The sequence below is a fragment of the Suncus etruscus genome, chromosome 1, assembly GCF_024139225.1.
Source record: "Suncus etruscus isolate mSunEtr1 chromosome 1, mSunEtr1.pri.cur, whole genome shotgun sequence".
Taxonomy (NCBI): Eukaryota; Metazoa; Chordata; class Mammalia; order Eulipotyphla; family Soricidae; genus Suncus; species Suncus etruscus.
The window spans coordinates 3,605,956-3,621,473 of record NC_064848.1 but is presented as its reverse complement, the minus strand read 5'-3'; the positions used below and the strand labels follow the sequence as shown (position 1 = coordinate 3,621,473).

General features: G+C 48.6%; 1 protein-coding gene across 1 annotated transcript in view; it reads right to left on the bottom strand.

Moving 5' to 3' along the window:
• Nucleotides 1-518: 518 nt before the first annotated feature.
• The window catches only part of ANP32A (acidic nuclear phosphoprotein 32 family member A), a 39,952-nt gene continuing 24,952 nt past the window's right edge, over nucleotides 519-15,518 (bottom strand). The window contains exons 2-7 of the mRNA XM_049778399.1: nucleotides 9,631-9,780; nucleotides 9,329-9,451; nucleotides 5,528-5,732; nucleotides 4,441-4,538; nucleotides 1,966-2,029; nucleotides 519-1,779 (exon numbers count right to left, since the gene is read on the bottom strand). Coding sequence (XP_049634356.1) covers nucleotides 1,718-1,779; nucleotides 1,966-2,029; nucleotides 4,441-4,538; nucleotides 5,528-5,732; nucleotides 9,329-9,451; nucleotides 9,631-9,780 — 702 coding nt within the window. The 3' untranslated portion in view covers nucleotides 519-1,717. The remainder of the gene's footprint in view (nucleotides 1,780-1,965; nucleotides 2,030-4,440; nucleotides 4,539-5,527; nucleotides 5,733-9,328; nucleotides 9,452-9,630; nucleotides 9,781-15,518) is intronic.

The following is a 15,518-nucleotide window of genomic DNA, read 5'->3' as shown; positions in this document are numbered from 1 at the left end:
AATTAAAAAAATAAAAATAATTTTAAAAAAAATTAGTTCCCAGGTTGGTTTAACTTTCACACATTTGTGTGTGTTTAAGTTTCTGATGGCAGGTTTTCTTTTTTTTTTTTTTTAAATTAGGTTTTCACTTTTTTTCTAAGCTGGATTTGTGTGGGATGTCAGGGATAAAAGTCTCAAACATAAGGCCTATGCTACCTCTTGTCGTCATCTCATAACCTCCAGCATTAATGAAGCTTCATGAGCAGTGGAGTCTTGCTTTGAGATCCAAAGGATCCAAACATGGCGTCTAGAATGTGCTCACCTGTGAGAACATTTGGAGTATTGACTGAACATTCCAGTCAGTGCTCAGGGATTATTCCTGGCGGTGCTGGAAGTAATCAAGCCTGGGTCAGCTGTGCTCAAGGCCAATTCACTATACTATGACTCCCGTCCAGAAATGTCTCCTTCTTTTAGGTTCCAGAAGTAAAGCCTCCCCCAGCCCAGAAACACATCTTCACTCAAAAAAGCCATCCCTCAAAAACTTGTATAAAAAGATTTATTGAAATTTATCAATGACAAACAGACATAAAACTCAAAGTTTGGCTCTTCTGAGGGGGGGTGCGGAGAAAACCCGGTATAGATGTTGTTTTGTACAGATGAGACGCAGGCTGGGAAATGACACGCCACTTCCAAAGCGATCCAGAAGAGGGACAGGGAAACAGACCTGTACATTCACTAGGGATTTGCAGTCATTTCAGAATTTCCACTAGGTAAGAAAATACAATTTTGCGTTCTTTTTTTTTATCCCATGCTTGGGTGTATGAAAAAGAACCCCCTGCCAACATGAGGCAATGCCATGGCCTGCACTCAGGTTTGTTAAAAGGAGTAAAACACAGGCGTACAGGTGAAAGGACTTTCTGTGCAGTGCAGAATACAAAGCGCTCTAATATTTCATAGAACAAAGAGGACAGTTGTTTTGAGACCTGTTAAAGAGGCTGTGTCTGAGGGTCTGCAATGTTCTCTGGGAATACCAATTGCCAGATCCACGTGACCCCTAAGTTAGGGGCCCACCCTTTCCAGCTCTCTGACGCACAACTATGATGAGGACTCTCATGTTCTTGGAAGAGTGGAGCCCACCACTATCTCTGAGAGGAAAGGGGGATGAGAGTCGGGGATTCTCCCCCCCCAACACACCAGTGCCAAAACATGCCTTGAGGTTCCTATTTACAAACCAGGGCACCGTAGGCCTTTAGCAAACCCATGAACTGCTGAGATCATGGGGACCCAGGACAAGAGGTAGGTCGTGGCTGGAGCTCAGCCCCTCCTGGGCTTTGAGAAACCAAACCGGGGCCAGCCAGGGCCTCCCCACTCCCTTCAGAAACTCGGGCAACACCAGGAAATGTAGGGGACCTCATGAGCATCCTGAGAGAAAGGAGCAAGCAGATGCTCACTGGATGCGTTCTTCAGCTTTCTCAATTATAGGGACCAAACCAGACACAAAGAAAAAGGAGGGGAGGGGGGAAAAAAATAAAGAGTGGCAGTAAAAATAGTCTTTTATTCCACCCCCTCCCCTTCCCTCCCCCCACAACCCCCAGTACACTTTTCCCCTCTCGTTCCCACAGCAACTGTTACAATCAGAAAAAAATAAGTTTCGGGGGGCGGGATTTGGGGGGAGGGGTTACGGGTAAAAACAGTCAAATCACAATAGGAATTTTTTTTCCAAAATAGGTTATTTCATTTAGTCATCTTCTTCACCCTCATCTTCAGGCTCTCGTTTTCGTTTTGGCGCCCTCTCTCCTTCTGCAAGAGGAAGAAAAAGATATTCAAGATCAACAGCTCTGGGAGATTCCCCAGAGCCCAAACGGGAGCAGAGCTTTTGCCCTCTCAGCAGCCAGAGGCACCTTGACTGTGTGACCCTGTGGCTCTGACCACGGTCTCAGGCTAACAGCTACTGCCAGGAAGGAGAGTAAAAGAAAGGTTTCGTACCACCTGGTTCTTCTTCCTCTTCCTCGTCGTCTACTTCCCCATCATTATAGCCTTCCTCCTCTTCCTAGGAGAGAAGAGACAGGTGGACATCAGTCTCAATTCATCAGATTCTGTGGCAAGTCCACCCTCACCCAACACAGTCCCTCCCACACACTTGGACCAACTGCAGGAGAGAATGTAGAGAGGGAAGAGGCATTAATTCCACCAGCTTATGGACCAGCCAGGCCTGAGACTGCCCACTCAGCCTAGGCTTGATGCTGCCTCTGAAGTTCCATGCCCAGCCAACATCTGTTGTCTTATGTCATTTGTTTAGAAAGAGCTTCATGGGGGAAAGAGCAACAGCAGGAAGTGTGTGTGTGTGTGTGTGTGTGTGTGTGTGTGTGTGTGTGTGTGTGTGTGTGTGTGTGTGTGTGTGTGTGTGTGTGTGTTTCTTTTTTTATTCTCCCTTCGGTTTTTTGGGCCACACCCAGCAGCACTCAGAGGTTATTTCTGACCCTGTGCTCAGAAATCACTCCTAGCAAGCTCAGGGGACCATATAGGATGCTGGGGGTTGAACCTAGGTTAGCCACGTGCAAAGCAAATGCCCTACCCACCAGGCTATTGCTCTGGCCCAATTCTACTTTTTAAAATCTATAATATTTGTTTTGGGGGGGCCAGAATGATAACACAGTGGCAGGGTGTTTGCCTGCATGCGGCCAATACAGGAAGGACACAGGTTCAAATCCCAGCATCCCATATGGTTCCCCCGAAACTGTCAGGGGCATTCTGAGTGCAGAGCCAGGAGAGTGCTGTCGAGTGTGGCCCAAACCCCCTCTCCCCCCAAAATAAGTTTTGGTGGTTTATTTTTTTGTTTATTCTGGGACCACATCTGGTGGTGCTAAGGGATTGGGTGGGATTTGAGGAACCATGTGGGATGCTGAAGAACAAACCTAGGTCAGCCGTATGCAAGGCAAATCCCCTACCTGCAATACTATTTCTCAACCCCCCAATGCCTACAATATTTTGAAGAAGTACCCTAACAGCCTTGACCTAGGAAAATGAAAGCTAGTACGGCTTGATACTAGAGCCTGTCTAGAGAACCTTCCTGAAGGTCAGCATGACAGAGAGGGGTCAACAAATAGCAGTCGGGAGGTAGTAGATATCTGTCATACCCCTCGTGTCTGGGTTTGTCTCCTGTTTATTTGGTTTTGATTTTTGCAGTGCTGGGTATTTAGCACAGGTCCCCACACACATGTACAAAGTAGGTGCCCTACTGGTCAGCCACACTGTCAGCCTTATGCCCTGCGCCATCGCTCCAGAAGTAATTTCTGAGTGCAGAGCACTGAGTAACCTGAGCATTGCTGGGTGTGTCCCCCAAGAAAAAAAAGGCAACTCCAACAAACATAACAAGTAGTTAGATACTCTCTCCACGCATATCAATTACAAATGATTATTTAATCCTCTTCATAATTCAACGACACCTATGACCCAGTTGTAAAATGACCCCTTCTGACAGGTGAAAAAATAAGTTAACACACTTGCCCAGAAACACAGTGGGTCAGTGCTTGGTCCTGCTCTGCTCTCCTGTCCATACTGTCGCAGCCCAGAGCTGGGGGAGTGGGGGGTTGGGGAAGGGGCTCTAACTCCCCCCACATAAAGGTGATGGTATGCTATATGCAGAGAGCCAGCCACATGAATATGTATCGCAGGTGTCTTACCCTACTACCCACTAGCCAAAGCAGATCTTTCATAGCTTCATCATTTGAGGGGTTGGGGGAGAGGGAGTTGAGGACACAGGAGAGTTGGGGGCACAGGTGCTATGGAAACCCATGGAATGTTGAAAAGAACCCAGAGTCTCACACGCAGAACATGCATTTCACTCTCTAGTCTAGCCCATCTCCCTTAGCCCTGAATAAATACTATAACAATAATGGTGACGAGAAATCTAAGAGAACTCATTTTTGAAAATACAAGAAATGAAGTTCAGGGTCCCTGGATCTAACTCTGGAGGAGAAGAGAGCATATAATGCACAGGGTTATCAATTTGTGTACCTCCAATACTAAACAAACAAACAAACAAGTGAGGGAGGCCAGATCAATAGTACAGCAAGTGGGTAGGGCACTTGCTTATCCCTGAGTTTGGTCCCCAGTACCCCATAAGGTCCTTGAGTTCTGTCAGGAGTGATCCCTAAGGTTCAGGTTTGCAGGAAGGATAGGGGAGTCCCCTTCTTTGCTGGCTTCAGAACCCACTTCTCCCCCTCCCAGGGGCTGACGTCAAGTCCGCCAAAGCAGCTCAATGAAAAAGGCCTAAAAACTTCTAATTTCCATGACCTGGACCCTGGGACATTTAGTGGCTCAATATAAACAGCAGGTGCGCTCAGGAAGTATAGGGAACATTGGGGGAGCACTCTGAAAACAGTGGAACAGGGGAGTAAAGCGAGCACTTGAGGAGGACTCAGAGCAGAGAAAGCAAGTTCTTCCCATGAAGCCTCTCACCTCCTCTTCACCACTCACATCCTCCTCTTCACCTTCCTCTTCCTCATCCTCGTCCTCCTCATCTTCTACTGGATGAGCATCTTCATCATATTCTTCTTCTAAAGGGAGAAGAGGGACAAGAACAAGACCAGTGTTGAGCAGGATCTTCCCAGCATTAGACAGAAAGACAGGGTTTGGCACCACCCTCCGTGTAAGGCCCACATTTACCCAGACCCAGAGTCCAAAAGTTCCACCAGCACTGAATATGCCCTAAAGTCATCTGGAAAACAAGCCCTCTTCTAGCTTTATAGAAACTGGAAGTTCTTGGGGGGGGGGGGGAAGGAAGCTGCCAGCTCAGAGGACAAAACTCAGGGCCAGGAAAACAACAAGCCCATTCATTTGGGAAAGCACATCCAGCCAACCCCTTCTCGTGGAAGGTTTGGATCGAGACAGGGTGGACTGAAGTGAAGTGGTTTGCTCGCTGTCACAGGTAGCATCAGTTAGAGCTAGGCCAGACTTCAGGCCTGGTTGTTCTCTGCCATGGGGCAAAAACTGTGGGGTGAAGAGAGGGGGTGTCTCACCCTCAGAAAGTGAAACAAACTCTGAATCTGGATTAACAGCCAAGTCTCCAGTCTGGGTGCGGGCCCGCCAGCACCATGGGGTGAAGAGAGGGTTCCCAAGAGACTCCCTTTCCCTGTTCTTATATTCCCCCAACATGAAGTGCTGTGGCCTCTTTCTTGAGGGGCCCTGGGGCTCCTGGGCCCACACCCACCAGTCCTGGCCAGTTCTGGAGTGACAGCCACTAGGGGCCCCTACAATTTTGCTGACTTCATTGCCAACCACCTAGATAGAAAAAGGGCTGACAGGTCACACCCATGTTCCTCTTCCGGAGGGTCCCTGAGTCTAGAGACCGGTGGGGCGCAGCAGCTTTGAGGACTTTGAACAAGGGGCAAAACTGGTAGGGCAGCCTGAGGGGTGGCTGGAAGGTGTGAGGCAGATACAGGGTATTCTCTGGAGACCAAACCCTCCACAGGGAACACGAGAGACAGGCATGCAGAGAGGACAGTGTCGTAGCTCTGGGGAGCCTTCCCTTTCCCGGGTCACCCACCGTCCTCATCCTCCTCGTCGTCGTCATCCAGACCCTCCTCCACGTAGCCCTCAGCATCCGAGTCTGGCGCTTCCTTGTCATCCCGGTCATAGCCATCGAGGTACGTGAGCTGCGGGAGGAGCTTGAACACGTTTTCTCGGTAGTCGTTCAGGTTGGTCACTTCACAATTGAATAGATCTAAGCTCTTGAGGTTTTCTAACTTTTTCTGCCAACACAAGATGAGAGTTCACTAGTGAGTGATGAGGGCAAGGGGTATGCCAGAAAGTCGAGGGGTGGATGGGGAAGAACCCTAGTCAGTCGAGGGATCATGGTGGACAAAAAGGCAAGCAAGGCTGCTGGACCTGTTTCTCTCCCTTGCAAAATAGGGATCCTTAAACATCTGAAGTCCAGTGCTAATACTGATTCCGAAGTTGTTATCTCTTACCTTGCATGTGGCCAACGAGGTTTCAATCCCTGACATTCCATATGGTCCCCTGAGCCCACCAGGAATAATCCCTGAGAGCCATTAACCCTGAACATCACTTGGTATAGCCCAAACCTTCCAACCACCCTGAAAAAATAAAATAGAATAGAATAAAAAAACTTTGAGACTCAGAGGACCAGAGCAATAGCACTTAGGGCACTTGCCTTGCACACGATTGGCCCAGTTCGTCGATCCCCTATACTCCACAAGGTCCCTCAAGCACCACTAGGAGTGACTCCAGAAGGTAGAACTAGGAAAACTCTAAGCGTCACCAGGTGTGACCCCAAACACTCACCACTCCAAAAAGAAAGAACTGGACCCAGTTGTCAGACACACATGCCGAGCTACATCCCCAGCCCAACCTGGGGCATCTTGATGCACAGCCAACTTCTGCGGCTGCTACAGCAACCAAGATGGCAGCAGAGAACAAACTAGGCCATATACACTGACTGCTGCCTCTGATAATGATGCCAACAGTACTGAGGTGGCAGCAATGCTCAGCATCTTACTTATGTACCCACAAAGTATCCTCACAAGCTCATGAAGGAATAAAGAATGCATAATTTGTTCTGCAGGTGAGGAAAGGGGAGGCAGAGAATTGACTTGGTCATATAGCTCAACTGCATAGTTTAAGAAATAAAAAAAAGAAACACCTGAGGGCCCTGATTTTGTCCTTGAGGTCACTCTAGTCACACTTTGCATGTGAGAGTCCCAGTTCTAGCCTCAGCACCTCAAACCTAACCCAAACAAGAGTCAACTTAACTCCATATGTCTTCAAGTCAGAGTCTCCTACTACCAGGTTTCTCTCTCAAGAGCTTATTATTGAGGCCAGACATAGCCCAGTGCTTAAGACATTTGCCTTATAGTGTAACCAACCTTGATCCAGTCCCTGTCATATGTCGATTTGAGGCCCTGGGCACCATCAGGTATGGCTCCAAAACACAAAATGAATTAAGTAAATGAAAATCTTTAAAAAAAAAAAGATCGGGGGTTGGGTGGGTAGGAGGGAGACTTGGACATTGGTGATGGGAATGTTGCACTGGTGATGGGTGGTGTTCTTTACATGACTGAAACCCAAAAACAATCATGTATGTAATCAAGGTGTTTAAATAAAAAAATAAAAATTAAAAAAAAAAAACTGTAAAAAATTATATTAAAAAGTGCCTTTTATAGAAGAAGACTGGTGGGAGGCAAATAGAGGTGTGGAGAAAAAGTGGAGAGAGGTGAACATTGGTAATGTGATTGGTGTTGGAACATTGTATACCTCAAAAGCAATCATGAAAAACTTTGTAATTTCCGGTAACTATATAAAAATAAAAACATTTCATTTATGTCTGTTAAAAAAAAAAAAAAAAAAAAAAAAGATCTCATTACAGACACTGCTCATTCTGGATATCCAGACTGTAGCCAAGCAGGTGGCTCCTTATATTCAATGAATTTATGCATCACAATGCTTGATAACCAGGGCAAGGTGGTCTGGCTGGATCAGCAGAGGGCGTGTGGAAGTGACTTAACCTCCCCAAACATGTAAACTTCAGAGAGCTTTCTTTTTGTGACAGATGAGGAAAAAGATCTTGTGGCTAATCCAGTAACTGCCTTCCCCAGTCAGTGGAAGAAGGCAACCAAAGAGCAAGTCTAGAGATGCTTATTCTAGCAACAGCACCATGCCAGAGGCACAGGAAAAGAAGCATGAGGGGGAAATACAATTTCATTTCCACAACCCTGGCCATCACTAACACTCTCTGAAGGGACAAGGAAACTTTGGGGAGGGAGGGAAGGAGAGGACTGAGCCACATAGGGTGATGTTCAGGGATTATTTCTGACTCTGCACTCAGAAATCATTGCTGGCAGTGCTCAGGAGACCATACATGGTGCCAGGGATAGAACCCTGGTATTGGTTGCGTGTAAGACGAATACTCTACTCACTGCATTCACTCCAGCCCAAGAAGAGTGTTTTGGACAAGAATTCTAAGATCCAGGGCCAGGGATGTGATTTCTCAGTGAAGTACTTGCTTTCATGTGTGAAGTCGGGCTTAATCCCCAGTCCAGTAAAAGGGAAAAAATAATAATAAAAGGACCCAATAAACTCAAACTTCAGCCTGTATTCCCTGAAAAGGTTAACTTGATCAAAATATGCACATGGCTTTCTAGATATTCTACAGTGCATAGCTTATGAAGTGATATTTTTGTTTGTTTGTTTGTTTGTTTGTTTGAAGGCTTCACCCAGCAGTGTTCAGAGCTTACCCCTCATTGTACTCAGGGATCACTCCAGGCGGGAAACAATATGGGATGCTGGGGACTGAACCCAGGTTGGCTATGTGCAAGGCAAACCTACCAGTTACACTCTCTTCAGTCCTCTTTTGTGGGTTTTTTTTTAAATTATTTTGGTCCCATTTGGTGGTGCTCAAGAGACTACATGGGTGCCAAAATTCAAACTAGCTTCACAGCCATTACAATTCCAGGTAAGCGTGTTAACCTTGTACAATCTATCCCTCCAGCCATAAAAAGACATGTGTGGATTTACAACAGCATACTCTTTCCCACAGTAGTATGTACTCAAGCATGGCCTTATTCTGACCACTTAATAGACCAGAGTTCTAAGTATATGGTGAGACCAAGCAAAAGAGTCAGAAACATTCCCAGTGTCAAAAGCCCTGGTCACCATCAGAGCAAGAGCTGGAGACCCCCAAGCCATCCAGTTCTCTGCTACCCACCCCAGGGAAAACTGTCCCTAGGCACCAGCTTAGGTCAACCACCAAGGACACAAGAAACGACCCTGTCCAGAGTGAGCTTAAGTCCTGGCTGGCTCTCCCCTCCCCAAGACAGCCGACAAGCCACACTCTAAGCCTGGAGACACCACAGCTCATGTTTCCTGCTAAGCAAAAAGTATAAGAAGAAAGTGCTGGACTAGAACTTGAAAGCCTGGTGTCCCCCATCTGTGTCACCTTGGACAAGCTACTAAACTCTACACCCCCATTTCTTTACGAATGGAACAGAAGTGGTTCTGTTCTATCTCCTAGCACAGAAAGAATCAAACAAAGTCAGATAAATGAAAACCAAGCCAAATCAAACCAAACCAAACCACCAAAGAGAATTTTTTTTTTTGGGGGGGGGTCACACCCGGCAGTGCTCAGGGGTTATTCCTGGCTCCAGGCTCAGAAATTGCTCCTGGCAGGCACGGGGGACCATATGGGACGCCGGGATTCGAACCGATGACCTCCTGCATGAAAGGCAAACGCTTTACCTCCATGCTATCTCTCCGGCCCCCAAAGAGAATTTTTGGTATCGGTACCCCCTAGCCCATCCAAGAAGGGGGGGAGGGGGACCCTATGACTCACCAGTGGTTCAATTGTGCTGAGGTCTTTAATTTTGTTGCCACTTAAATTTAGATGCGTGAGGTTCGGACATTTTTCTGCCAATACTTCCAGGCCCCCTGAGACTCTGTTATCACTTAGTTCAAGCTAAACGAGGCAAGGGGAAAAAAATAAGGTAAATATAGATCTTAAAACAAAGACTGTGAAGTGCCCAGAAAGGCCAGGATGGAAGAAGATATCGGGACCCATCCACAGGTGTGCAGGCACCCTCAGCCAAGCCCCCTTCACTGCCTCCCCTCTCCCCTGCTCCACACAGCCCCTCTCACCTTCTTAAGTTTGTTTAACTTTGGTAAGTTTGCAACTGAGCTGAGGCCGACGTTGATTGTACTTAAGAACTCCAGTTCCTCAAATTCGTCTGTCAGGCCCTCAATTTTGCCGTCATTCGACCGACAGTTGTCCAGGACGAGCTCTTTCACCTGCAGAGGGAAGGGCGAAGAGGAGCTGTGAAGAAGAGAATTCCATGACGGGGGAGGGCTATTTGGGAGGCAGGAAGGGGTCCCCAGCCAGAAACATCCTGCTTCTGGTTCTTCCAGATTCCTCCACGCCAAATTCCCACCTGGATCTTTCTGCCCTTTATCAAAATGGGGGTGGTAGGAAGGTAGAAGCAGGAAGTTTGAGGTAAGCAAGCTGTACAATGAGAGGTGGGAAAGGGGAACTCAGACAAGAGCCATGGTAGCCAAAGTTACCATGACTCAGTAACTTTTATTGTCAGGGGCAAGGTCGATGGTCTCATTCCAACCCCAGGGCCAAAAGATAGTACATACAGCAGGCATAACACTTGCTTTGCATGCAGTAGTCCAGGTTCAATTCCCAGTACCTCATATGGTTCCCTGAGCACTGTTGAATGTGGCCCCCCCCAAAAACCCAAACCAAACAAAACCAAAACCCCCAACAGCTCAGCTCCACACAGAGGACCCCTGGCTAGGCTACTGGCCCCCTCCAAAGACCTCAACTGTCTCCCATTCTCAGCCCCCAATCCCTTGCCCTCTCTGGCGTGGTGACTGTAGGTTCCTGCCCTGCCCACCGGCCACCACCTGGCCTGCCCCACAGTCAAGGCACAGAGCTCCTTAGACTTCCCACTCATATAGAGATTCATGTGATGGTTATGGCATCATCAGGACCTTACTCTGTGCTGAAACATGGGGACTGCGGGTCCTTATACTCCATTCACTGACACTGTGGACAGAGACCAGCAGAACTCCACAGTGGAGATAGCCCAGTTCCATGCTTTGCTGTCAGGTTTGAGAAGCTGATATGGAGGGACCAGAATCCTTGATGTGCCTAAATTGGCCAAGTCCCTAAATCTGGGGTTTGTTTATTAGGGGTTGGGGATAGGTTTTACTCAGCATGTACAAGGGTCACTTCAAGCAGTACTTGGGGGACTGGGAACCGAACCCAGGTCAGTCAGGTGAAAGACCTTATTCCCCATATCCCCTGCATAATCTCTTTGCCCAAGAAGTTTAAATCTGTTTTAGGTTTGGGATCACTCCTGATTAGGCTAAGGGAGCCAAATAGGGTATTGGGGATCCACTTGTGATCAGCAGCATTTTAGACCCGTGCCCTCCCCCACTGTACTGTCTGTCTCTCCAACCCTGCCTGGAAATCTTGAACTCCAAAGACAGGCTTCCCAGTCACCTTCTAAGATTGCAGATCTATTTCTCTAGACAGGCCATCAGCCAAGAAAGAAGGCTTGGGATCGGGAGTCAGAGTCAATGGAGAGCTCCCGGAAGTGGGTCTCCACAAGCACCCCCAAACTGACCATGAGAGATTGATTCAGCCCTAGCTCCACAATGAACTATGGCCACTGTTTGCTGGGACTACAATCAACTACAACTAAGACTTTATAGTCATATGCGTTCCATATGTCTTTACTGAGCCCTCAGCAGAGCACTGTCTGAATCCTCACTGAGTTCTCATCTGAATTCTCACCATCAGCGTGTCTGTTGGGAGGCAGGGGTTTCTAGAGTCCCGTTTTATAGCCTTAAAAGTCCTGCCAAAAGTCCCAAGTCAATCAGTTCCAGACAATCCCAACCAGTCTCAAGCATTCCAGAACAGCCTCGAGGGTCCCCAAACATTCCAGAACAATCCTTGATGGCCCCATTCAATCCTGAACAGTCCCAAATATTCTTGAAGAATCCTGAAGCCCAGATTGCCAGAAGGTGACCTCACTGAGACTTCTCTGACTTTCCCAAAGATGCTCCTCTACCCAGCCCTGTCCTTAGCTCCTCTTCCAGCAGAAGGGGAAGGGACGGGTTCTCCTGGTGGTCCTCCTCCTGGTGACTCTTCGTAATCAAAGCATGAACCCAACCCAGCTGGTAGCCAGTGAGAGTGATCAGAAAGCCAGAGAGGGGGAGATTTTGGACTCTGTGGCCCCAGCCCCCAAGCAACAAGCCTCCTTCCCCTGGGGCCAGCAGGGGTGGGGTTGTTTCCCACAATCTTGCCTAGCTAGCCCAGTTGGAAGTGAGATTAGAGAGAACATGGCTTAGAACAGAAACTGATAGCAAATACCCAAGTGCCCCAAATATGAGCCTGAAGGGCCCAAGCTCGTTGGGTGTCTGTCATCAAGGACATCAGGGGAAGTTGCTCTGGGTGTCTGAAGTGATCAAACTACCGGTGGGGGAGGAGCCAGGACCAAGGGATGACTCGAGGTCAGAGTATGTTTGCATAGCAACACCCCAAATTTAGTCCGTGGCATGACACCACTCCCAGAGCGGAGCCTGGAGCGCCCTCTAGTGCATCCCCAAGACTCATGGGCTTGTACCTCCCTCAAAAAAGTGAGCCCTACTGGGAATGAGGAAGGCATGGGGTGGGGGTAGGAGGACTCAGTGAACCCTGGCACACCCAGGAGAGCATCGGTGAGTCCCTACTCCCTCCCACATGTGCCAGAAGGCACCAGTTCCCTGCTCCCCAAACCCTCCCAGGGAAGAGAAGATCCTTTGACATCAGGGTGTGCTCTGCTTAAAAAAGGAAGGAAAAAAGCAGCAGCAAAAAAACGAAGGCCCATTTCCCCTGCCAAATCCTGGGTGTGAGCTAAGCGCAAAGTTAAAATTATACTGAAAATTTGTACTTTGGGTTTAGACTCTCCCAATTCCACTGGCTGTTTAAAAATAGCCGAATGTGGTTTCTCTCTCTCTCTCTCTCTCTCTCTCTCCTCTCTCTCTCGTCCTCTCTCTCTCTCTCTCTCTCTTCTCTCTCTCTCTCCTCTCTCTCTTCTCTCTCTCTCACACACACACACACACACACAACACACACACACACACCCCTACCTACTGGACTGAGTCTTCAGCTCTGTTCCTGAGGGACCTAAGCATCCCCTACTAGGGTCCTGATATCCCTACTCCTCTCCCCCAAGAACTGACAATGAAAGCTCCTGAGAAAGGGGATTGTCCAGGCATGGTGTTTCCTGAAAACTTGTTCCCAAGCAAGAATGAAGCAATGTCCACTGAATGCAAGCACAAGTAATTACTCAAAAGAATGGTTCAGGGGCCAGAGCTGTAGCACAGCGGTAGGGGGTTTTCCTTGCAAGCAGCCGGACCCAGGACAGACCTGGGCTCAATCCCCGGTGTCCCCATATAGCCCCAAGCCAGGAGCAATTTCTGAGCACATAGCCAGAAGTAACCCCTGAGCATCACCAGTGTGGCCCAAAAATTTCCCCACCCGCCCAAAAAAGGATGGTTCAATGCTCAGTCACAAACTGTGAGATGGGACCTTTCCAGAACTCTCAAATGGGATCATTCCAAACTTCAATTATCAACACTGCAGATCCAGCCTGCAGAGCATCCCTCCTTTCAGAGGCCTTCGGGCAGCTGGTGCAAAACACCTTGAGGGTGTGGGCTGAGAGGCTGGATAAACTGGCTCTCTCTCCAAGGCCCTGGCTTACCTCTGCAGAAAGAGCAGGAGGGACACTGTAGAAGCCGCAGAGGGCAAGCTCCAGCCCCCACTTTTAATCTGCCCCCCCTTCCTCCAGTCTCCTCCCTACCTTCACGCCTGCAGGCAAATCCAGTTCAAGTCCTGTTCCCCCACCCCCATTGCATCAACAGGTACGGAGGGCGGCTGACCCAGGAACCATTAATCGTGTACTAAAGCATCCGATCCTCCTGGAGGTCAGGGGCTACCCTTCATATCTGTCTAGCAGGGAGTGGACTACTGAGTAACTGCTTAACAAATACTTATACTGTCCACCGAGCTGGCAGAGGCTCAAAGGCAGCAAACCATTATGAAATTAAAGTAAAGTAGGTCCAGTGCAGTTAGCAGAAGTTGGACTTTTATAAACAATACAATCTTTCCTTGTTTTTCCTATTGGGGGCCATACCCGGTGGTACTCAAAGGCTGACTCCCTGCTCTGTGCTCAGGAATAACTCCTAGGAGGTGCTTGGGGATACTTTACAGGATGTCAGGCATCACACTGGGATTAACTGTGGTGCAAGGCAAGTGCCTTTCCCTTTGTACTATTTCTTTTTTTTTTTTTTGGGGCCACACCCGGGTAACGCTCAGGGGTTCCTCCTGGCTATGCACTTAGAAGTTGCTCTGGCTTGGGGGACCATATGGGACACCGGGGGATCGAACCGCAGTCCGTCCAAGGCTAGCGCAAGCAAGGCAGGCACCTAACCTCTAGCGCCACCACCACCCCCCCGTACTATTTCTAAGGTTCATTAACTTAATGTGTACACCCTGCATCCAGCCTCTTGACCTGCCTACGTGCTGTACAGGTTGGCTGCCAGCAAAGAAGTGCTCCTGAGATGAGCTGACAGCAGCAGGAGCTGACCCTTCCTGGAGGGGACAGGGCACATCCTTCCAGTGTTCCCTCCAAAAAACCAATGCCAGAGGGACCTGAGAAGATTAAAAACAACAACAACAACAACAAAGGAGAAATGCTCTGGCCCAGCTAGGACTGGCCAGGTTTCTACCGAGTCCTTTGCAGAGCATACTAAGGTTAAGTGGGGATGGGGGACCTGTGCCCTTTGCTGGGCCAGGCAAGACACTAAGACCATGTGAGTCCTTGAAGGACAGGGCAGAAGCAAGTTTCTTCTGTCTTCCACTGAGGCAAGGGGTAGAAAGTTGCTCTCAGAGACAAGCCCAGATGTCCATGGGCTCCCCTCACCTCTGGAGCCTGCCTCTTCCTTGACAGTAAGGCCCACAAGAGCACATAGCTAGAAGGCATGAAACCTGATGCACCCCCAGCCTGGAAAAAGTCACTGGCTCCTCTTTGATCCAGAATCACGTTTTTTTTCAGTATGATTCAGTTTGAGAAGCCAACAGAACCCAATTTGGGCCTCCTGCAAAGCACATGCTGCCGCCTTTGCCATCTCTCCAGACCAATTCAGTCACTTCACTGCCTCATGCACACAAAGATAGGGACAAAGATAGGCCAGAAAATCCCACACTCTGCAACTTCCTAGAAAATATGAGGTGGTGTGTGTCGGGGGGTGATGATGGGAAATGATAGCACAGCAGGTAAGGCATTTGCCTGGCATATGGCTGACCCAGGTTTGATCCCAGCATCCTATATGGTCCTCCAGAACTGCCATGAGTCATTTCTGAGTGCATTTCTGACCCCTGAGCACTGCCTCGTGTGTCAAGAAAGAAAAGAAGAGAGAGAGGAGAGGAGGGGAGGGGAGGGAGGAGAGGGAGGAGAGGAGAGGAGAGGAGAGGAGAGGAGAGGAGAGGAGGAGGAGAGGAGAGGAGAGGAGGAGGGAGAGGAGAGGAGAGGAGAGGAGAAGAGGGAGGAGGGGAGGGGAGGGGGGAGAGGGGAGGAGAGGGAGGAGAGGAGAGGAGAGGAGAGGAGAGGAGAGGAGAGGAGGAGAGGAGAGGAAGGAAAAGAAGAAAAGAAAGAAAAGAAAAGAAAAAAAGAAAAAAAGAAAAGAAAAGAAAAGAAAAATTAAAGATGAGTGGGCCTCAGGTAGAATGTTCCTAGCCATCTTTTTGTTTGCTTGGGGCCACATCCAGTGGTGCTCTGGGCTCACATCTAGTGGAACTCAAAGGGCCGTAAGGGATGCAATGGATCAAATCCAGGCAGGCCAGTTGCAAGACAAGCATTCTACCTCCTGTACTGCTCTAGCCCAGTATTTTCCTAAGCATTCTAAGGCACGACTTTTCTACCTCTGCCCTCCACCCTTGATTATTTTTTAGCTTTTTCTCCCCTTCCCCTGTGTAA